This window comes from Stegostoma tigrinum, chromosome 5, assembly GCF_030684315.1.
Source record: "Stegostoma tigrinum isolate sSteTig4 chromosome 5, sSteTig4.hap1, whole genome shotgun sequence".
Classification (NCBI taxonomy): Eukaryota; Metazoa; Chordata; class Chondrichthyes; order Orectolobiformes; family Stegostomatidae; genus Stegostoma; species Stegostoma tigrinum.
The window spans coordinates 88682231-88707074 of NC_081358.1; the positions used below are offsets into that span (position 1 = coordinate 88682231).

General features: G+C 39.4%; 1 protein-coding gene and 1 long non-coding RNA gene across 6 annotated transcripts in view; one reads left to right on the forward strand and one right to left on the reverse strand.

The window, feature by feature from the left end:
• Positions 1–23122, forward strand: part of lrrc69 (leucine rich repeat containing 69) — a 67469-nt gene extending 44347 nt beyond the window's left edge. For 3 of the 5 annotated variants that reach the window (XM_048530110.2, XM_048530113.2, XM_048530115.2), the window contains 2 exons: positions 16399–16572; positions 20315–23122. In XM_048530110.2, coding sequence (XP_048386067.1) covers positions 16399–16572; positions 20315–20425 — 285 coding nt within the window. In that variant the 3' untranslated portion in view covers positions 20426–23122. The remainder of the gene's footprint in view (positions 1–16398; positions 16573–20314) is intronic. The other 2 variants (XM_048530111.2, XM_048530114.2) reach the window with 2 other exon arrangements.
• The window catches only part of LOC132209590 (uncharacterized), a 375703-nt gene continuing 353042 nt past the window's right edge, over positions 2184–24844 (reverse strand). The window contains exon 3 of the long non-coding RNA XR_009445777.1: positions 2184–2354. This is a non-coding gene — a long non-coding RNA (uncharacterized LOC132209590). The remainder of the gene's footprint in view (positions 2355–24844) is intronic.

A 24844-nucleotide genomic window follows, 5' to 3' on the forward strand; every position in this document is an offset into this window, starting at 1 on the left:
CTTCTACAAGAGTTGCAATGAGATTATGTGAGAGAATTATTTTTTATGCAATGATTTGTATTGACCGAGATCTTGCGACCTACAGAAGTACTGGAGGGAGTTTGATTGACAATTTCAAAAGAAATTCAATGAACATTTGAGGGAAGTAAACTTGCAGGGCCATGGGGTAGTAGGTCTCATTGGATTGCTCTAATGCCAGCCTGAATTTAATGTGCCAAATAATCTCTTTCTGCGCATTAATAACCCTGTATTGTCAAGACTTTACGTGCATATAAAGTTCACAGACGTTCAAACTAGATTCCAGTTCTTTAATGATGTCTTTCCCTCTAAAAAAGAGGCTTCACTTGATATGTGAAAGCTGCAAATAACTGATATTGGTTTAGTCAAAGGAGTATGGCACAACAGGCAGAGAGAGGACTCCAGTAAGATCCTCGTACTGTTTTGGAGGCACTGGTGTACAGGTGACTTGAAGGATAGAGGTTATTTTCCTTTGGAGGTTAGGAACGCGAGCAAGTGGCAAGAGCAAATAATGGGAGGACTCTAACCCTGTGAACCTGGTAGCAGTGCTAGAGGATGTTTAATACATGCAAGGTCAACACTATTGTGAATTGTCACAATAATGTAAAACATGGACCAATAATTTTAGGATCAATTTAATACTAGGACTTCCATGGACTGAAATGGTTGAAATGTAACCAAAAACACTTGACTTAAAATGATCAAGGCATTACCTGACCACAAATTGCCAATCAACATAGATTAGTTAACAGTCAGCAGAAAGCCACATATCTCCTGTTTTAGTTTACATCTTTGAGTAGGTTCACATTGGAGAGGATGTACTGTAAATCATGGGCTGATTGCAAAAGATCCCAAAGCATCCGATCTTACCAATGTCTTTGGGAATTACGATGAATTATTGCTGAATGACCCTTCTCAAATCCCATCTTATCCTGAGATTTGGCATATAGTAAAAGCTGTATGTTGTGCAACCATGAACCCTGCACCCATCCCTCCCTTGAACACTCCCAATAAGATTGTATGCTTTTAGTATTGTCAACTGGACAACTGATGTAGCCTGACAATGAAGAAGAACAACAACTTTACACTTGTGAAGAGGAATCTCAGTCATATGATCTAAATTTGCGGCCATTGGCTCAGATACTGGCACTGCAGCTACCTAAGAGGTTTTGAAAAAAAAATTAATCTGCGTGTTGTAAATTGCCACCTATGTATGAGCTGCAGGTAGACACGGGGAAAGGGTGGTCCATGCACTAGCTCGTCAGAACATAAGGTCTCATGAATTCTGCTGCAGGGAACTCAGATGAAGACTTTAATGGGAAGCATACAGTAGAAAATTGTTGAGCATTCATACCAAGGTGCCTTGGTGCATCAGCTGGCCTACTCGACCATCTTTTGAAATTGGAGAGGCATATGAAGGGGTGTGGCTCCAATATAACATAAAGACATTGAGCAGAGCTTAGACCCCATGCATCTTTATTGTGGAACTGGGTGTGAATTCCATGACAGCATTTGTACACTCAACTGTAGTGGACTGTCTGATTGCCTCTGTTTCAATTTCTACTGCAGCACAAATGAAAGCTAACCAATGTCTTCAGTACCATAATGGAAGCCCAGAAAGAGGCCGTGAAATTAATACATGCATGCCTCAATGCTGTCTCAAAGTGTTGCCATCTTGGCTGTAGCTGGATCGCTTTTATGGGACTGCTGTACTTACATAACTGCAGAGATGACCTTCATTCGGCTCTGTTACATAGAGGATCCTTTCGTTAGATAGTTTGAGGAGACTGGGGATGATAACAGTGCTACAAATGGTGTGACACCCTCATCCTCTTTGGAGACATTCCCAGCCCTTGACTGATAAGCCTGGTGGTATATGAAGGGTGCAGCTAGTACCTCCACCACCCAGTGTTTCAGATACCACCTCTTGCACATTAGTGCTGTGCTTTTCACCCAGCCCCATTCTATCTAAATATGCACACCAACCTACTGAGATTATTGTCCCTCTGCTGATGAATGGTGACACTGTTGCCTTGAATTTGTCCTCCTGGGATGCTAGTGGAGAAGGAACGTTATACTCATACCTATGGGAGAGACAAAAATAACTTACGTGAGGTATCCTGGGACAGCTGAAGCCTTTGAATGCCAGGATCTTACACGTCACCGAGTGCTTTAAATGCTTTTGGATGAGGGGTGCTCCCTTCCACAAAGTATGCATTGATTGTTTAGTTACAGAGTGCAGCTGGAATCCTTGCCAGCTGCCAACTTCCTCTTCCTTTATTAGCTATTTCTTCCATGGATTTTAATGGTCTTAGGACCTCTTACATTTGTTTCTCCTGTGAAGACAAAAAGAGAGAGATCAGAGACTGTATCCTGTTTGATATCTGTTAGTGTAAGCCATAGCGACTGAAGCCTGGATATCCTGCACTCAACAATTTACCAACAATTGCCTGACTGAATACCTTTAACTTATTTTTAAACAGCTGTTTCATAAGCATATTTTTAATGTGATAATGATTAATAAAGTGAAAGAAACAAATTTTCATTTAACAATGGTAAGAGGTTAATGATTGATGTGCCATTGATAGTATTTCAATATTAAATGGTTAGTGGGTATTTACAAGCCTGTATAAAATCTTTTACTTTGGTTTGACGCTGGGACTAGTGGAATTTGGTTTTCGCTGTGCTACAGCAGTGAGGTATAACACCTAACATTCTGATGTTATATAGATGTTTCCAAGCTGGTTGATAGGATCTAAGTTAATTTCCTTTAATCAGTGAAGGCTTGTACAAAGTACCTGCTTTTATTATGGCATGTGCATACTCGATGTAATATAGTAACAGAAGGAAGAACTTATCTGTTATATTTTGATGGAAATTTATATTTATACTTAAGGACTATAAAGATTGTAATATGAAACTATTTGGGAATTCAAAGGTTTCGATGGGACAAGTGACTCCAGGAGTTGCACTCGCCTATACCTAATGAACAGTCAAAATTTGAAATGTGCTGTGGTTCATCTACTGTTCATAAAAAAAGTCAACTTACTTTGTGGAAAGAAAGGAAAGCAAATCTTTTGAGAGAGAGAAGTGCTCGATTTAAGGCCTACAGTTGCGAGACAGACTGATTTGTCCTGAAACTTACCTAGCAACAGCCTCTGAAGTAAAGTTGCTGCTTCAGTACACACTTAGTTGAAGGAACACATCTCCCAGCAGCTGTCACTGAAAGTAAAGAACTGTCTTCCTTCTAGAAACAAAGACACCTTACAGCAGGGCAAGCTGCCTGGATTTCTTAGAAGCATAACTGTGGGAGCCAGAGAAAGTTTCAGATATCAGTATGTTTAACTTTGTCATAAACTCTGAATGCTGAACTATTATTTCTTATTAACCCTCATTTAAACTGTAGCCTGATGTAAATATGTCCCATTGGTTCCACGGCTGCTGTAATTTCAATAACAGAAATTGACTGGACAATGAGAAATGTTCTTTCTTTCTTATCATTTGAGGCCAGACTCCTCATCCTGTCATGACCATGGTTCAGAACCCCAAATTATCGTGGATATTTTCAACTTGTAGTTTCAAAATATAGTCTTTAAAGGAGGCTGAGCATTGTGCTCTACAGAATGTATATATTTGTCAATGTGATTTACCACGTCGTCACCGGCATTTCAAAAGTGATGTAAATACAGACTGTACCTAACAAGTATTGCTGTTGCATGACTCCAAATGTTGATGTAGCTTAAGTATAGGACACTGTGCAGTTGTCAGATTTCATACCAGGACAATAACAACTGGTCAGTTAGTGGTAAATTTAATTTCACAACTAGAGTACATTGGGTGGCTAGTGGATAAAGCAGAATAGACACACTACATCAATGACTACAACTCAGAAGGCATAAATATGCCAGTGAAATATTTGACTAAATCAAATTTTTAGTGAGTATAACAATAGTCAAGTAGTTGCATCAATTGTTAATTGAAAACTAAATTACATTCTTTTACATATTACTATTAGAAATACAAGAAATGAAAATCTTGAAGTTAAGGTGTGCAGAGTAATTGAGATTGGTGTGTGCCTGTCTTCAGCTACCTGCACAAATTAGGTCCAATTCACACTTTTTAAAATGTGCCAGAAAGTAGGACAAGGAGGTGGGTCCTAAATCCATTCCAGCCTAAGGCAGAATCAAATCCCAAACTGTTGGGACAAATTTGATGCACTGTAGCTGCCAAATTAACCAAGCTGACCCCCCCCCCCCCCCCCCCCCCCCACACACACACACACACACACACACACACACACACACACACACACACACACACACACACACAAACCAGTTTCTCCCCCAACACCCCTCCACACCCACATATGCAAAGGAATCCGAATTGCTCTGGCAGTGTATACTGTCACATGTACGTGGTAATTTGGAGCTATGGCTAGTGATGATAGAGGATCTAATTTTGTTCCATTGTGTTGCTGACCAAAAATTTCTTCCACTCTTAGTGGCTTCCCATGTTGCAATGATTTGCCAGTTGATACTCAAGTTAATTATGAAAACAACTTCCTTGGCCATCAAGTGATGGAGTGGGACTTGAACTAGAGTGCCTGGCTCAGAAACAGGGCACTACAAGACTTCTTTTGTTACCTCTTATGTAGTGGCAGTGTACCAAAGGATATTGATGAATGTTCGAGTAAGTTGTGTCAGCTGTGGACCAATTGCAAATTCTCCTGCTTAGGTCAGAAGTTTGTAGATTCAACCCCACTCCAGGACTTGAGCACCAAAATTGAGCCTGATACTTAAATGCAGTACTGAGTGAATATTTCAATTTTACAGGTGAGTGTATATTTTGTGCTCTCTGAGATATGCATTAAAGATCCCAGTGGATTATTTGAAAGCTTGTTAAAGAGAACATCATCCTCTTCTTATGACTTCCTGCTGGTTTTCTACTACTATTAACCAAGAATGCCCATCCTCACTGTTAAGGAAAGAGGATGATGGCAGATCCATAATTTAACCTAGTAATAACCTAGTATGGCTGCACGCACCAATCTTTATTTGAGAACACCATGAAAAAGGACAGGCATTGTTAAGAGGCTGTGAAAAGCAGGAAATCATTGTTTTACTCATAGAAGGTGAGAAACTTTCATTTTGGCCAAAGAAGGTGGTTAGGATTAGAGTTAGGTTACCCAAACCCGCTGTTTTGACCTGGATCGACCTATTGAAATGAAACTACATGGTTCTGGTGAAATCAAAGATATACTGCACAAAAAGGGAGTAATGTAGTGGAGAATTCGTATGTAATTTATAAACAACAAATCAACAAAATGTAATAGAAGATTTGAAATTTGATTCTGGACTGGTGTGGAAAGGATTGTTTCATAAAGTAAATGATTGTTGAATAATTGCTGTAAATCTAAAAACAAGTTACAAAACACTCATTGTAAGTGCAGTTGACACTGCTGCTTATTCAAGTAGTGGGGGAGGTTAGAGTTTTAACTAGTAGATTTATGTGTTGATGATTCATAATTGTTTATCTGCAGCTGGAATCTAGTAATCTGTAATAAATTAATAAATAAATCTGTAATAATTCTCATTAAGCCCATGAATCTGGTCAATACTATCTATCAATCTGGGTCTATGAGATGCCTAACTTTTATTTAACTTTTGCGATGACTTCGAGAATGGTGAAACTTGATTTCCAGCAAGCTACCCTGCTTAGGTGTAACAGTTGCATGACTGAGGATATGAACATAATAAAAATCAAAAGAACTGTGGATTCTGTAAATCAGGAACAAAAACAACGTTGCTGGAAAAGCTCACCAGATCTGGCAGCATCTGCGGAGGAGAAAACAGAGTTAACGTTTCAGGTCCAGTGACCCTTCCTCAGAACTCAGAGGATATGAACATGCTGGTTCACCAATAAGAGAACCACAGATGGAAAATTAAGACATTCAGCCTCACATATAGTTGAAGTAAAGTTTATATACTTCAACTCAAATGTATCAGCAGATTGAGAATATGATTTCTTTACACAAATTAAAAACGCACTACAAACATTTCCATGGGAGCCAATGCTGAGGTAGGATGATCAACATCCACAAATTCAGGGCACAGTCAAGATTCCTTTTCCAAAATTGTGGGATAGTTAAAAAAGGAAGTAATCTGTTTCAACAGAGCAGGTGTCTTCCATTCGGGAAATTTGGGAAATCAAATGTCCCATGGTTGATGCTATGGGGTAGTGACCTAATAATAAAGAATTCCTCTGCAAAATAAATTCAGGAGATTTTAAGAAGGGTCCAAATGAGGTAGTGGACTACTTGGTTTAGCAGGAATGGCATCTTCTGTGAAGGACATCCAAAAGGATAATCAAGGCACAACATCGTGGGCTGAAGGGCCTGTTCTGTGCTGTACTGTTCTATGTTCTATAAGTAAAGAGACTTTATAGAATCTACTACCATCCTAATCTGGAACGTGAATGGACCCTCTGGCCACCATTTGGCTAATCAAGACAAAACTGATGTTGGGTGCCTGTTCCTGACAAATTGCAGCCAAATATGCAAAAATTTGCTCAATTCTGACATGAAGGTTTGTTCCTTTGCTGGTCAGATATGAGCTATGCATTTCAGAATGAAAGATAAAGATTGATTCCATCACATTTAGTACCGGAGTTTGAACTCATTAAAATATTTCAATAATTGATTTGACATTTTATTTACCCCTTTTGAAATTTTTTTGGATATTCTATAGATGCTAATCTCACCAAAGATATACTAGTTATTAGTCCCTGATGCCTGATCAGATGTAAGCTCAACTCCAGATTCACACTTTCCACTGATAATCTTTTGCCCCTTTGCTTAACAAGAATCTATCTGTCCCATGTGAAAAGTATTTAACAACTATGCTTCCACCCAGTTTTTGGAAGAAAATTCTAAAGACTTAGGACTCTGTGAGAGAAATAAATTGCCACGCCCGTGTCTTAAATGAGCAACACCTGGTTTTTACACACTGACCCCATTTCTAGATGCTGTCACAAGAGGAAGCATTCTCTCCACATTTATCCTATCAAGAGGTCCTAAATTCCAGCAGATTTAAGCCTAGATTGTCCAACCTTTCCAAATAAGACAACCGGCCCATTCCAGGTATTAGTACAGTAAGCCTTCTTTGAACAGCTTCCAATGTATTTTCATCCATTAAATAAGGAGACCAATATAAGGTACACAGTATTTCAAAGGTTGTCTTATCAGTGTCCTGTATACATGATGCATAAATCTAGATCCCTGTTCATCTCAGAGCTCTGCAGTCACTCACCACTTGAGTAAAATGCATTTTATTCATCCAGCTCAAATGGACAATGTTGCGATTTCCCACATTATGCTCTAATTTAGAAACTTTACTCACTCACTTAAACCTACCTCTTTCATTTTCTGGCCTCCTTCACAATTTACCTTTTTACCTATCTTTGTTTCTTCAGAAAATTTAGTAGCCACACCTTTGTTCATTCATCCAGATCATTGATATGTATTGTGAAATGGTGAGCCCAACAGTAATCTTTGCGGCAGACTGCTCATTATATCTGGTAAACCAGAAAAATACATGCCCATTTGTGCCTAAACTCTGTTTCCCATTAGCTGGACAATTTTTCTTTATCCATGCCAATGTTCCCCACCGAGGGAGGCAAAGGCCATTGTAGCAGTGTGACTGGAGCAATAATCCAGAGTCACAGGCTAATGTTCCGGGGACATGATTCAAATCGCGCCATAGCAAATGGTGAGATACAAATTCATTTAATCCTCCATTAAATGCCAGCCTAATGACACATGTGACCACAGTTGATTATCATAAACCCATCTGGTTCACTAATTCCCCTAAAGGAATTCTGCCATCCTTAATTGGTCAGGCCTCTTTGTGTATCAAGACCCACAGCAATATGGTTGACTCGTAATGGCCTAGCCAGCTACTCAGCCATAACGAATCCTGAACAAAGGAGTAAAACCAAGTGGATTGAATGACAACAGCAAACACAACCTTGTTGACCATTCAACATCCTCCTTACTAAGGGAAAGTGGTCTCAAGGTTATCAATTAAGACACTCATGGAATAATGCCTTACAATCTCCTAGGTACCACCATCACCATGCTACTTGTTGGATAGTCCAAGAGTGTTAGTGGCACAGTGGTGTACAGTTGTGACCACATTACCTTGGGAGTGCACAGCTTTGATTCGTGATCCAATGAAATCTTATGGAATCAGGTCAAACATGGAGAAGGAAACATCCTGCTGGTTACCACCTCCTGCTCCGCCTCAGCTGAACAAACAGTACGAAGATTGATGAATCGGTACTCCTCCAAGTGTGCACCACTTTCAGGAAGTGCTGAGGGTGATAAAGGTGCACAATGTACTCCGAGTGGAGAACGTAAATGTCAGGAACAATTCACTAGTACCACTACTCACTGAGCAGGCTGAGGCCTCTAAAGGGCATTCCTGGCCTTCTGGATCTGGACAGGTGGTGAGAGAACCAACAAGTATTTAAGAGAGAGACAGATAGCTTCTTGATTAGTAAGGCAATCAAAAGGTGAGTAAGGGGAGAAGGCAGCAGAATGGGATTGGGATTCCTAAGAATCACAGTTGAATGGCAGAGTGGCCTAATTTTGTTCATATAATCTTATGGTCTTAAGCAAGATGCCAAGTATGGTCTCTATATCAATCTACCAGATGTGTCTGTCCTTGACATTATCAGTATGAGTGACTGCCACAAAGTCCTCATGGAGAAGAAGTTCCAGCTTTACATTGAAGATACCCTCCAACGTGTTGTGTGGCATTATCAGGATGTCAAATCAGGCAGACTTCAAACAGATGCTGTAGTTCAAAATAAGACATCCATGAGGTACTGTAGGCCATCAGCAATGGCATTTCATTCAACCACAATCTGTAACCTCACAACCAGGCTTATCTTTCATTCTACTATTATCATTAATCCAGGAGATTGACCCTAGTTCAATGAGGAATGCAGGAGCAGACATACCTAAACATGAGTTATCAACCTGGCAAAAGCTTAAACAACAATTACTTGTACACCAATAACAGAAGCATGCAAAATACAGGGCTAAGTAATATGATGCTCAAAATTTGTGTACTGAAGTTCCATACATGCTTCGCAACCTATAAATACATATAACGTCTTTGATTTTTCATGACTTTATAAAATGACTACTCATCATTTCTCACAATTTTTGTGCATATAGATGCCTGCATGGGTCAATACACACATCTGTCTCATGGCTTTCCTCCTTTGATGTTCATTTAAACTGCATACAAATTGTAGCATTTTATTGAATGCAGGAACTTGTAATAAGGCCAACAGCCTTACAGCTCTTCTATTATAGATTTGAAGTAAGCCAACAAAAGCAGATCTTGAATAAATGAAATGTGGGTTTCTATGTAATGTGTAACCCAAGAGCTGGCAATAATATTTGTGTTATCAGCTGTTTTTAAATCGAGTGCAGGTGTTATGAGTAAATACAGACATGCCATAATGTCATTGCTTCATGGAGCGAAAGAACATACTATCAGCTGGCCTTATTTCTCACATCCCAATACTTACCCTAAATGCAAAATTCCTGTACAACTGGTGAGCTGGCAAGAATACATTTTAGGAATAGTGGGCAGCAGGCAGTGAATTTTGCTACAGCATCTGTTATTTTGTTATTGGCTTTCACAGATGTACCATGAATTCAAAATGATTTTTCTGCCTAATGTATTGATTCACTCTCAGTGCTTCTGTTTCTTATTTTGTTGCACTTAAAATTACTTTTGGGCTGCCAATTTTTAAAAACAAGTTGTGTAAGTTAGCTGACAAATAGCAATATTTGTTGCTTTGCTTTAAATGTATTTTATTTTGTGTTGCAAAAGTTAAATTAGATACTTTTCATCTGTTCAATTGGCTTTCCAGTTCTCATCCTAAATTGCCACTGAGAAAAAGGACAATGGTGCACAAGTATGATCAACAGATAATTTCATTTCAAACCAAAATACTGGAAATCAGGGAGCTTCTGTGGCAGAAAACAAATTCCTGTTTCTAGTTGAAAACAACAAATGCTGGAGATCACAGTGGATCTGACAGCATCCACACAGAGACAACAAGCTAACGTTTTGAGTCTAGATGACTCTTAATCAGAGCTAAAGTAAAGTGGGGAGGTGGTGTGATATTATTGCTGGACTGTTAATCTAGAGACCCAGACAATGTTCTAGGGACCTGGGTTGGAATCCCACCATGGCAGATAGCGGAATTTGAATTCAATAAAGATCTGGAATTAAGAGTCTAATGATGACCATGAGTTCATTGTTGATTGTCGGAAAAACCGACATTGTCTGGTTCACGAATGTCCTTTAGGGAAGGAAACTGCCATCCTTTCCTTACCTGGCCTGGCCTACATGTGACTCCACACCCAATAGCAATGTGGTTGACTCTTATCCACCCTCTGGGCAATTAGGGATCCACACAGAGAGAGCAAGCTAACACCTAGCCAGTGATGCCCTCATCCCGTGAATGAATAAACAAAGTGTGGAGAGGACAGCATTTATGGGGGGACAGGGTTGGGGGTAGTGGGTATAGGGTGCTGGTGTAGAAAATATGTTAATAGTTTAGATTAAGTGATCAGAATGTGAGAATGGCAGAACAATGCTCTGTCTCCCTTCAGACTTGAAAAGGCAGTAATTGGGATGGGAGGAGGGGTGGACATGACAACAAGCTAAGAGGAAAGGATAAAATGGTTCACAATTTAGAGGATTTAAACTCAATATTAAGCCCAGAAGGCCGTAAAGTGTCTAATCTGGAGATGAGATATTGTTTCTCCAGTTTATGCTGTGATTCACGAACACAACAATTGCGTTATAGAACTACTTGCAAATGATTAGATTTGAATGTAGGAGGGTTGATCAGTATTTTCACAGATAATAAAAATTGGTGGAGTGGTAAATAATAACTACATGAGCATATAGATGGGCTGATCACTGGCAAATGGAATTCAATCCAGATTAGTGAGAAGTGTAATTGGGAAGGAAAAACAAGACTAGGAAATGCATGATGAATAGTAGGATTCTGGGAAGACCCAAGGATGAGAAGAACCTTCGTGTGCATCAGGGTAGGTAAATAAAACATTAAAAAGTCATATGGGATGTTTGCTTTTATCAACTGAGTCATCAAATTTGAGGAACAAGGAAGGAGGTTACGCTGGAACTGTACAAAAAGTTGGTTAGGCTACAGCTAGAGTATTGTGTGCATTACTGGAATCCACATTATGGGTTGGATGTGATTGAACTGGAGAAGGTTCAGAGGAGGTTTATCAGGATGTTTTAGACATAAAAGATTGGATAGCTTGGGGTTGTTTTCCTTGGAGCAGAGGAGATGAGGGGACATACTAGCTGGCCACTGAATTTACACCTAAGAGTTATTTTATGTCTAATATCCTCCTCATTTAATAAAGACAGATTTCAGAATGAAGGGCAAAAAATCTTTAAAGTTTTTTGAGGTTCCAACCCAGCATTGCAACAATATTGTAGATATTTTAATTTAGACTCAAAACCAGGCAGCTTGTCACATTTGTCAGTAGCCATCAGTCACAGAGGTGAACACCTTGTTAAGGGATACATTTCTGCCTTAATCTCATGCCTTCACCATGTCCCAGCCCCTAACGCATAGTAAACATGCATGTGGAGCAAGCAATCAGCCATTTCTCAAAGTCTAAGGGGGAATGAATCTCAAGACACCTTCACTCAGGGGATCCAGGCACAGTACATGATGGAAAGTCTCCATATCAGTTCCACTATCTTGTCACCGCCAAATGGCCACTCTGAGCATTCAGTATCTTCTTCTCCTATGGAGGGAGGAGGTGAATGCTGCACATCCCACCACCTATCTTGGCTCTTTCTATCCTATTGTAGATTGCTTTCTTTTGGACAGGGAGAAAAGCAAGTAGTGAGTGAGATGAAAGTGGCACAGCTGTTTTGTTTATTCACTGTGGGATGCTGGCTGGTTAGCATTTATTGACTGTTTCTAGTTGCATTTGAAAAGGTGGTGATGAGCTGCCTTCTTGAATTGCTGCGGTCCACATGCTGTAATTTGACCCACAATGTCCTTACAGAGGGAATCCCAGGATTTTGACCCAAATGACAGTGAAGGAAGGGTGATATATTTCTAAGTCAAGTTGGTGAACAGCTTGGAGGGGGACTGGCAGGTGTTCCTATGTATCTTCTGCCATTGTCTTTTTTGGTGGAAATGGCTGTGGGTTTGGAAGGTGCTGTCTAGGGATTTTTGGTGAATTTCTGCTGTACACAGCACATACTGCTACTACTGATTGTCAGTGGTGGAGGGAGTGAATATGGAACTAGTTAAGTGGGCTGTTTTGACCTGGATTTTGTCAACCTCACTGAGTGATGTTGATTCTGCGCCCATCTAGGCAAATGGGGAGTATTCCATCAGATTCCTGACTTGTGCCATGTAGATGGTGGACAGGCTTTGAGAAGTCAGGTGAGTTACCCACTGCACTATGCCTAGTCTCTGATCTGTTTCTGTTTTTGTGGTGAGTCTATTTGAATTTCTGGTAAATGGTTACTCTCAGGATGTTGATAGTAGAGGACCCAATGACGGTATCACCATTAAATATCAAATGATAGTCATTAGGTCGTTTCTTATTGGAGTTGGTCACTACCTGGCATTTGTGTGTCCCAAATGTTACTTACATTTGTTAGCCCAATCCTGGATATTGTCTAGGTCTTGTTGCATTTGAACATGGATTGCTTCAGTATCTGAGGGGTCGCATATAGTGTTGAACATTGTACAATCAGCGATGAACATTCCCACTTCTGACCTTATGATGGAGGGAAGGTCATTGATAAAGCTTTTATGACAATAGTTGGCTATAGGACAGTACCCTGAGGAACTCCTGCAAAGATGCCCTGAAGCTAAGATGATTAACCTTCAACACCTATGATCATCTTCCAATGTGACAGGTATGACTCCAGTCAATAGATATTTGCCCCTGCGACCCATTGACTCCAATTTTGCTTGGGGGCCTTGATGTGAAAGGCTGACACTCTTACCGTACCTCTGGAATTCAGCTCTTCTGTCCTTGCCTGAGGCCAGGAGCTGAGTGGCCCTGGTGGAACCCGAACTGGGTATCACTGAGCAGATTATTGCTGAGCAGGTCCTGTTTGACAGCACTGTTGATGACACCTTCCATCACTTTACTGAAGATCGAGAGTAGACTGATGAGGTGGTAATTGGCTGGCTTGGAGTTTTCCTACTTTTCATGTACAGGACATACCTGACCAATTTTCCACATTGTTAAGCAGATGCCTGTGGCATGGTAAGAAGTTAATGAGATACGTTTGTAATGATAGCGTGAGACAAGTCACTAGATCTTGCATAGAGAAACATTCCACGAAACCAGATGAAAATTGCGTATAATCTGTAATATCGTAAGTTTCAGCCCAACTCTCTGAAGTTGAACAAAAAAATAAATAAATTTATCTGACCTGCCAGCACTTGTAAAATAGGCAACAGTTACCACTTCAAGTCCAATATGCCTAATCTTGCAAAAGAATCATATTGGACTCAAGATGTTAACTCTGTAAACGTGAAAACATGTTGTCATTTGCATTCTGACCATCTGATCAAGAAATTTGAAATTTGGATACAAACAAATTTGCGGTCTGCTTCCCTGCTCAGCTAACACCAAGTCTCACTTTTATTTATTCAGTCACATGATATGAGTATGGCTGGCTTATCTAACGATGTTTCCCATCCCTAGTTGCCCTGACCATTTGGCAATGTAAGATCTGATATGCTGGTTGTGGGCTCCTTTAACCCTGTCTTTCATGCTACTTATTCTATTTGACATACAAATAGTCTTGTGTTGTAGCTTACATCTCATTTTTAAGCCTTTACCATAACTGGCGGCAATCAGTTCTAATGGTACTTTTGGGTACATCTGCTGCAGATTTTGGGAGAACAAGGACAAGTATGATTTTTCACCTGCTCCAACCAGGTTTAGTGCCTATGTCGTTTAGGACTAGGCTAACTCAGTCTATGATGGTGCTATCAAGTCATGCTTTGTGATGGACACTAAAGTCCCTCACCCAGACCATATTCTGTGCCCATTGCTACTATGGCAATCTGACTCATGCACAAGTGTACTTCCACCAGTATTGGCGGCTGTATAGTATGTCTGTAAAGTGGCTATTTTTTTGAGTTGATGTAGTCAGTGCCCCATCACAAGTCCCGTCTTCACATTGAGTACAATGTCCATCATGTTGTGTGGCACGATCACCATGCTAAATGGGACAGACTTTGAACTGATCTAGCAACTCAAGACTGGGCATCATTGCAGCACTGTAGCCAATCCACAGCAGTAGAATTGTACTCCAGCACAATTTGTAACCTCATGGTCTGGCATATCCACCACTCAATCATTACCATCAAGACAGGGGATCAATTCTGGTTCTATGGATAGGACAGGAGGGTATGCCAGGAGCAGCACCAGGCATACCTGAAGATGAGGTGTCAACCTGGTGAAGCCACTAAACAGGACTACTTGCATGCCAAACAGCATAAGTAGCAAGTGATATACTGAGCTAAGTAATCCCATAATCAACGGATCAGATGTAAGCTCTACACATCCAGTTGTGACGGGTGGTGGACGATTAAACAACTCACTGGAGGCGGAGACTCCACAAATATCCCTATCCTCGAAGATAGAAGAGCCCAGCACATAAGTGCAAAAGATAAGACTGAAGCTTTTGCAGCAATCTTCAGCCATAAATGCCAAGTGGATGAACCATCTAGGCTTCCTTCGATGGTCCCCGGCACGACAGCTACCAGTCTTCAGCCAATTCGATGCATTTCATGTGATATCAAGAAATGGTTGGAGACACTGGATATAGACCCTGACAATAAACCAGCGATAACTAACATTCATGCCACATAAATGCCAGGTTATGATGATGATGAATAAGAGACAATCTAGCCACCGCCCCTTGGCATTCAACAGTGTTACCATCGCTGAATCCACCACTTCAACATTCTGGGAATTATCATTGACCAGAAACTCAACTGGACTCTCCACATAAACACAGTGGCTGCTAGAGCAGGTCAGAAGTTAGGAATACCATGGCAGGTAACTCATGTCCTGACTCCTCAAAGCCTGTCCACCATCTACATGGCACAAGTCAGAAGTGTGATGGAATACTCTCCACTTGCCTGGATGAGTGCAGCCTCAACAACACTCTGTGAGCTCGACACCATCCAGGACAAAGCAGCCCGCTTGATTGACACTGCATCCACGAGCATCCACTCCCTCCTCCACGAATGCTCAGTAGGAGCAGTGTGTACTATCTACAAGATGCACTGCAGAAATTCACCAAGGCTTCTTATAAAGCACCTTCCAAACCCACAACCACTTCCATTTAGAAGGGCAAGGGCAGCAGATACATGGGGACACCACCACCTTCAAGTTTCCCTCCAAGCCAATCGCTATCCTGCCTTGGAAACATATTGCCATTCTTTTGCTGCTGCTGGGCTAAAATCCTGGAATTCCCTCCCCAAGGGCTTTGTGGGTCACCCACAGCTTGTGGACTGCAGCAGTTCAAGAAGGCAGCTCAATACCACCTTCTGAAGGTTAACTAGGGACAGACAATAAATGCTGGCCAGCCAGCGATACTCACATCCCACAAAATGAATGCATAAAACTCCAGAAAGTGAAGGCGCTGCAAAGATATAACTCAATTGGATAAATATTTTGCTATTTTTCAAAATATTTTTGGCTATTTGTTAAAAGGAATTGAGACCATGGATAAAATATTATTTGTTTGGCAGATATTTGAATATTTCAAAGAATATATGTAAAGAAAGTTGGCAACCATAATTAATAGGTTACCTAAATGTGCAGGCATCAAATAAAGCCTGGCCCTTTCACTCTGAGAATTACTAGGTAACAACTGAAAATAAAAACTCTGGTTGATTTTACACCCTTACCTATTCTAGAGGAGATTCTTCATCCTGTATCAGTGACTGCTTCACTAAGATCAGCTATCTCAGTACAAGTGTTGATTTCAATATGAACTTTCTACGTTATATAGGTCAGCATCAAAATATCCAATCCATTTTATCTCATTTGTTATTTAATGAAATCAGCAGAGATCTTTATTCTTAATGTAGTATTTCCATTTCTTACAACAACAACCCCCCACCCCATTATGAATTTAAATCATGAATTAAAACTATCACTTATATAATTTGACTTGGATTCTGATGCTTTTTTTTTCAAAATACCAATGCCATTCCAATGTTGCTTACCTTACTGTATATTCTGTTTTCAATTTGAAGGAAATTGCAGCACGATATATCTTGAATGGACCGAGTGGTAATTCACTCACCAAAGCTCTTGAACATTATCCAGAAGCAAGAAAAATATTGGATCATGCAAGCTTATGCGCTGTATGTAAAAGTAGCTTTCTGAACACCTGGCTTGAATGTGTGAGCTTTGTTGATCTAGCAAGGGTAAATATTTTGTTTTAATTAACAATAATGTACATATATGCAGAATGAAATGAGCAGGATTTGGATGAATACCAGGATTAAAAAAATACAATAACTATGAAGATGCCATAGTCCTACCAGACCATAGGGCTCTTCTCACATTAGAGAGAGTCAACTGGTGGAGGTTTTAACCTGAGGGTCACCATGCATCAGGCGAAAGAAGAAGTGAGAAGGAGCATCCTTTATAGTAACCTTAGCTAGTATGGGAATTGTACCTATGCTGTTGCATCACTTTGCATCACAAATCAGCCATCCAGACAACTGAATGTAGCATAGAAGCTTACAAAAATTCCAAGTTACATTAACTATGTTTTCAATATGGCAGATCTTATGTTTATATATAATTTGTACTGGAAGTGCATCACTTTCCATTCTGTAAGTACTTCTCCAAATAGATATTCAGGGGTCATCAATGAAATAGATATTAGACTCTTTAAACTTGCAAATTGGGGATTTGGTGGAAGCTCTTGCTAAACAATTTATTATTCACTGACTGCGGCGTGTGTCAGTATTCTTAGATGTGTGGTAGTAAATACAGTGTTTTTAAGTTACTGCTAGATGTTCCCTTCTAGAGATAAGTGGGATTTTTTGCTTACCTTATTGTGGAGTTGGAATGAGTGGTAAGACTTCTTAAAGTTTTGAATTAAGTTGCAGCCAGTACCAACCACTGCTTATATTCCTCCTGATTGCATTCTGTCCATCTGAAATTCTGGTTGCTACCCAGCAGATATTTAAAACAGCCAATCTTTGCACTTTTTGGGACTAGCAAACTTCCTTTGAGTCCTGGCTTTCTCCATAAATTTCCATTTGCATTTGTTTTTGGTAAAATGGGGTCTTACTTTAATGTGGATTTCACATCAAAGGGAGCACAGACTGTGGATAGGCTGTGGCCTGTTCCAGGCTCAGGAAAGAATGGATTTACCTGGAATCTCTTGGCCCTTGGCTAGTTTTTTTAAATGAAAATAAGTTTGGTGCCGAATTAAATGTTGAAACCACCTTGAAGTACCGGCCTAAATCATGAACTCGACAGAACTCTGCAGATTTAATATTAATATGACAAAATATTGATATAATTTACTGCCCTATTAATAAAGCCTGATAAGCTTTTTAAGCAGTGTTTTTGATTGGGATTGTTTGCTGGGAATCTCAAGGAGATTCAAACAGAATAACAACAGCAACAGGCCTGCGTGGTGTCCCCGGCCGAGTACTCACATCCTGTGCGGACCAACTGGCGGAGGTATTCGCTTACATCTTCAACGTCTCCCTCTTCCAAGCCAAAGTCCTCACCTGCTTCAAGAAAACCACCATCATCCTTGTGCCTGAGAAAGCACATGCAATATGCCTTACTGAGTACCGCTCAGTGGCTGTGATCTCAATAATCATGAAGTGCTTCGAGAGGCTGGTCACGGCCTACATCTACTCCATCTTCCAGCCTGCCTTGACCCCTACAATTTGCCTAATAACATAACAGGTCCACAGCAGATACCATATCCCTCCCCCTGCATCCATCCCTGGAACATCTGGACAATAAGGACATCTACGTCAGACTCCTGCTCATTGACTACAGCTCCACCTTCAACATCATTATCCTGTCCAGGCTGGTCTCAGCTCTGTCCTCTGCAACTGGATCCCCAGGTTTCTGCGACACAATCAGTGAAGATAGGTAACTGCACCTCCTCCACAATAACACTCAACACTGGAGCTGCCCAAGGAAGCGTCCTCAGCCCCCTACTGTACTGTCTGTACATGTGCAACTGTATTACCAAATTCTGAACGAACTCCATCTATAAATTTGCTGATGATGCCAATAGTAGGATGGATATCTAACAACACATCCAAAATGCAGAAAGGAGATTCAGGGCTTGGTGATGTGGTGCAATGAGAACAACCTCGCTCTCAATGTCGGCAAAACTAAAGAACTGGTCACTGAATTCAGAAAGAAAGGAGGAGAACATGCCCCCCATATACATCAACGGTACTGAGGTTGTGAGTATGGAGAGCGCCGAGTTCTCGGATTGATGGTAACTGACAACCTGCCCTGCATTTCCTAAGTAGATGCAACGGTCAAGAAGGCACAACAACATTTCTTTCTCTTCTTAATCACTGGTGTAATTATTGAAAATAAAACGGCTCAGATTTAAAGACCTTAAACAAATGCAATGTGACAACTTTTTTGTGTAGTGAGTGGTTGGAATGTGGAATGAACTTCCTGGAAGTATGAAGAGAGAATTGAATTATTGTCTGAAAAAGAAGAATGTGTGGGTCTATGGTGAAAGGGATGGAGTGTCTCTAGGTGAAGAGTTCCTTTGGAGGGCCAGCACAGACACCACTGGCTGAATTTGTGCTGTAATTATTCAACACATCTGACCACTTGTTTTGTCCATTTGTTGATTTAATGAAGCCTGTGTTTCCATCCATGTCTATGATCCAGATTTCACCTTTACAATTGATTACTAGTTAAGGTGTATATGAACTGGTATTTTGATCATGCAGGTTTAGATTGTCAGGAGCATATCTGAGTCATTATCATTAAGATCGAATTTGATAGTGCAAAAATAGAGACCATCTTGTGAGGAAAGATACCAGGCAAATAATTCACATAAATTTGAGCCCCTATATTTCAAGAATTTTTTTTCCCAATATATAATGTTATGACTATCTCAGGGCAAGATTCCTCAATCATTACAGTTCTAGATACGATGCCCTGAGCGATTAAGCTTTTCGGTCAGCAGGGATGAACTGGCTCTGCTTCTTTGCTTACTAACTAGGTATTAAACTATATCTGAATAATATGCTTCTGATTTGACATACTTTAGGGAGTTCAGCAGTGAAGGTAACCAAAGCTACCTTTGGAACTTCGCCAAAATGGTTGGTCTGGCGAAATTCAGAGTCATTGCATCTGTCAACCAGTGGCCACTTTACATCTTTTTAAATACCTTGCAAGAACTGTGACAAACACTACATTGGACAAACAGGCAGAAAGCTAGTCACCAGGATACACGAACATCAACTAGCCACAAAAAGACATGATCCACTATCACTAGTATCCTTACATACAGATGAGGAAGGATACCACTTTGATTGAGAAACACATCTATCCTAGGACAAATCAAACAGAGACACGCACGAGAATTCCTAGAAGCATGGCATTCCAACCGGAACTCCATCAACAAACACATTGATTTGGAACCTATCTACCATCCTCTGAGAAAAAGAACAGGAAATGGCATCACCAACACAGGAAACGACATCACCAACCCAAGGAAACCTAAACAGATAACTAGAAAGTGGGACATAACACCAGCGCTTCATCGGAGGCTCACTGATGATGTTACCTAGAATGGTGACGAAACGTCTGAAAATGAACCTTCCAGCTCAGTGAGCAAACTCGCATCCAGAATCTTTTTAAGGTTTTAATATGATGATAAAATTGTGGATATATACCTGGGGGTGAGAAATTGAAACAGAACGAGAACGTAACAAACATACAAATTTTATACTATTCTAATCATCATTGACATCATAATATGAATCTGTCTCACTACATTATGTTTGACAAACTTTACTTCATTATAAGTGTTTTAATAATTCAAGCGAAAATTTTCTGTAATATATACTTTTGATTTAATATAAGTCTGTTTTGCTGTAGACATAAAATTTATCATATTGTTTTGTGATTTATATTCCTTTTCTTATTTTTCAGAAAATTAGCATAGTTAGTCCTGTTCACGTTGTTCCCATCCGAGCCTTGCTTTGTTCGTACAAATGTTTCAATGAATCAGGTCATCAGTTCTATGGGATAGCAATTCCATGAGCAATATAACGAAGCAACATGAAGAAATTGAAGATCGACTTCATGAACTGGAAATAACATATGTTTTAGGTTGTGTTTTAAGGAACTCGCAATGATAAAGAATGGACTATTTGCAGATGACATATTTCCAAAATTTGCAATCCATTGTTCAGTTTTAACGTTAACTAATTAGTGATCCAGTTTTTGTGAGAATGAAAATGCATGAGTTTCTGCTTAGAGTAACTGCCGTGTTTTATCTACAACAGAATTTTTTCTTTTTTTGCCTCTGCTGATGAATTGAAATTGGAGCATAAAATTCAAGATGCACATGCTCAGATACATTGCATTTATTCCATTTGAATTATTAATGTGTGTCCTGTTGGACATGTCTGTAGATACCAACACAATGTCTTTTTCAGTGCTTTTTGTGGTGTTTAACCACAAAAAAGAAATCAAAGGACACCAGTTTATAGCTGTCTCTGCAACTATCATAATTGTTTACTAAAAATTATTTTCTAGACGAATTGGCTAAAGTTTCCTAGAAGATATTTATTCTCACCTAAGGTGCTAAGTGCATACAACGAAGACCAGACTCCTTTGTTCTCCAGTGTTGGACTCCAAGAATATGTGGGGTATTTTTAGGAAAAGAAAGTCATGTATTCCTCTTTCAGAAAAGGTTTAAAGCCAACATCTATTCTTCCTTCCCTCCTTTGATTCCAACATCCTAAGTGGAACCTGAAAGCTTTTCCTCAGGGAATGGCAGACCAAGTAGGAGAATCAGATTATGTTGTCTCACATTTTTCAGCTACATCAGAGACAAGAGAGGAATTATGGAATGATATTAAGGATGCCCAAAAGAAGGCCAGTTGTGGTATGCCTTCTTTGTTAGAGTACAATTTTATCTAAATACTCTAAAGAAAAGAGGAATCAATACATATGTGCAGATATGTACATGATTGTGGGTGAGGAAAGGCATATTTGATTAAATCATGTCCATATGGGGTGGACATGATGCTCTAAATGGATTTTTTGTGTACCTGTTATATGTTTATATTTTATCAGATAAAAGTGTGATCACAAACCAGCCAAATCATAGAATGGCGTAGCACACAAGGAGTCATATCTACTATGCTTGTGCTTGTGCTCAGAAAGATCTATTCAATTAGTCAAAGGCTGGAAATATTCAGCAGATCTGGCAGCTTCTATGAAAAGAAAATGAGATGATATTTTTTGTTGATGACGACCCATCATCAGAATGGGACTGAAAGATTGTTATCAACCTGAGGCATTAACTCTGTTTCCAGCATTTTCTGTTTTAATTTCCTCCATCTGCAATATTTTGTGTTTGTGGTGGTCTCACTCCCTTGCCCTTTCTCTATAGCCCTGCACATTTTCTCCCTTCAAAAATTTAACAATTCCATTTTAAGAAGTAATGCCCAATCAGGTTCTATCACACTTTCAAGCAGTGCATTCCAGAACTTGGCAGCGAAAAATGTTCATTTGAATATATGATTTGTGATTACAGAGCCTACTGCCACTGCAAACAGTTTCTTCACATTTATTTATCAACCCCTTCAAAATTGGAACACCTTTATTGATTCTCATTAATTCTTGCAGTTATAAGGACAATATGCAAGCTTCTGTTGTCTCTCCTCTCTAAATTCCACCTTGCTCACACCATTCTATTAAGTTTCCTCCCATTTTAAAAAAAAGTTATTGCTATCCTTCCTAAATATGTTGGTTTGAGATGAGTACAGTACTCCAGTTCAGACCTAATCAGTGATTTATTTAGCACATAATTTCCTTTGTCATGTACTCAGTGCCTCTTTTACAAAGTAAAAGAGTTAAGAGAGATAAACTATTTTTTTGGCACAAGTGGTGTCAAGAACTGCAGGATATTGTTTTAAGGTGATTACCAAAATAACCTGAGGAAAAGCTGTTTCTTAAGGCAAATGGTTAGGATCTGGAATGCACTGCCTTTAATGGGGGTGGAAACAAGATTCAATTCGAGCTTTGAAAAAGGAATTAGAAGAGAGAATATTTTCAGTAATGCTGTGCTGTAGTGATTTTTAAGTACTATTTTCCTTGAATTCAAAGCACTTCTTTGAAGAATTCGGACTGCTATCTTCAAAGATTTGTGCATATCCACTCCCAGGTGTTTCTGTTTTGCCAGCCCTTTTAAAATTGTTCTGCTTACTTTATGTTTCCACTTCTAACTCTTTCTGCAAAATGGATTTCTTTGCATTTATCTGTATTACATTGTTTCATTTGTCTGACAGTTCACAAGCCTATGTGCTCCTGAAGCCTGCCACAATTCTTCTCACCGTTGAACACATTTCAGAGTTTTGTGACATCTGCAAGTTTTGAATATTGGAGACGTACACCTGTATACCCAACTCCAGATCTTTAACGTATATTTTGTACAGCAGTGGTCTTGATGCTGATCAGTGGGAGACATCACTGTGTAACTCTCTTCAATCTAAAAAACAATTATTAAGCATTTTTTCTATTTTCTGTCCCTTACATGATTTTCTATCCATGCTGCTGCTGCTCCTTTGATCTCAAGAGTTTCAAATTTACAAACAGCGTTTGTGTAAAACTTTTACATGTCTCAGTATGTTCTTTATAACCAGGTATACTTTCAGGGAACGTTTGTGTTTTTAAGCAATGTTCATTGTAGCATTGACATTAATGTTTGAAGTATAATAAAAACATCAATTCGGGCTTATTTTATTAATTACCTTCCAATTGGTGTATTGCCTCCAATTCTGGCCTACATTCTATAAATGGGATGTAGAGAATGCAAATGAAGATGTTTCAGAATGGTACCAACTGAGACGTTTTAAGGAATGGATTAACGGGATGGGTCTCTTTTCCTTTTGAAGCAAAAAGCTGAGGGATGACTTAGGAGAGGTCTTTACAATTATATAATTATGTGGAGAGTGGACAGAGAGAGAGTTTCCACTTGTGGGAAACAGAAAAACTAGAGCCTATCAATATATAATTGTATTATACAGTTATATTATACATTAAGAGCATTATAATCTTGGTAGAGATTGGTAACTTTTTTAAAAATGGAAATCTGAAATCCCAGTTAGTTATTGAAATGATGAAGCCACATGATTCCATAGTGTAAAACAAAGAATTTTTATTATGCTGGAGTCAAACAAAATAAACAATAGATACTATGATAGGTAACCACCTATATGCTAAAACCCAGAATTAATGTAATTTAAACATGCATTAATAGGGAAATTGTAGTCAATTATAAATTGGAACTTCTCCCTTTAAAAGCAAGTGCCAGTAAGATAGATCTTATAAATTGGCCTGGCAGTCCACTCAGCATATATGTTAGTAATCTCAAACAAAGCCTTTCAAAATTCTTTCTTACAAATAATTCAGTACCACTTCTTCCAAAATTTATCCTAATCCCTAGGCAAAAGCAATGCACAACCAATCCATGTTCTACAGTCAGGGTTTTCACCAGAAATGACACACCTCTGCAAAATGTCTTTAATTTTGCTTGTGGTGGTCTGAGTGGCATAGAGTCACCAATTTTATCTTCAGTTAACAAGAACAGCAACAGAATTTGAATGTTTTCCTATTCTCAGCCTCTGGATCCATCCTCTCTTTTTTTCTTTAGCCTACCTGTATTGAACCACTGGGATCATTGTCCAAGTTCTTTTGGCCCTAATTCCTCCTAATATGGCTTCCACCGTTTCCAAACTCATCAGAAACTTTGGTTTTCAATCTCAGTCTCAGTCTCAGTGTCTTTAGAAGCTGGAGGCTCAATTTCTTTTCTCAATTTCATATTGCAGTTTCCCTTTGAAACTACAGATTTCATCATTGAATGTACATCTGTGGTGTCACTTTTACAACTGCGCGGCAATCAGCTGTTGAGCAACAGTGTATCAGTCCACCAGCTACATGGAGAGCTGTAAGACATGTGAGCAATGAAGTTCCAGCATTTTGAGTTAAAAACTCTGATTATTCTGAAGTTAAGAGAATCAGAAGACGGTAATAGTGACTGTGGGTTTAAATACAACAAGAATTCAAATGGACTTGGTGCTGAATTAGATTATACAAACGATTATCCCAACTTAGTGACTGAGAGAGAGAAAAAGCAGAATGAATTGTATGGAATCAACATTTGTTTCTGTGGAAATGAACACACTGCTCCAGATCATGAAGAATTGGGAGGTTGACGGTGTTAGACAGGCATTTGAGAAATTTAAACAAAAGTGCAGTCATATTCAAAAGCTTTCTAAAAGTCACCTGTGAAGAAGAAAGTGTCAATTACACAAGAGAAAGAGTTAAATTTCTTTTAACAGCTGTGAACTGAGTGAAGACTACTGTAAAAACCGAGATGAAATATTTGAAAAATGCACCACGCATCACCAGCCAAAGTCAAATCAATGGATCCTACAATATAAATTTCAC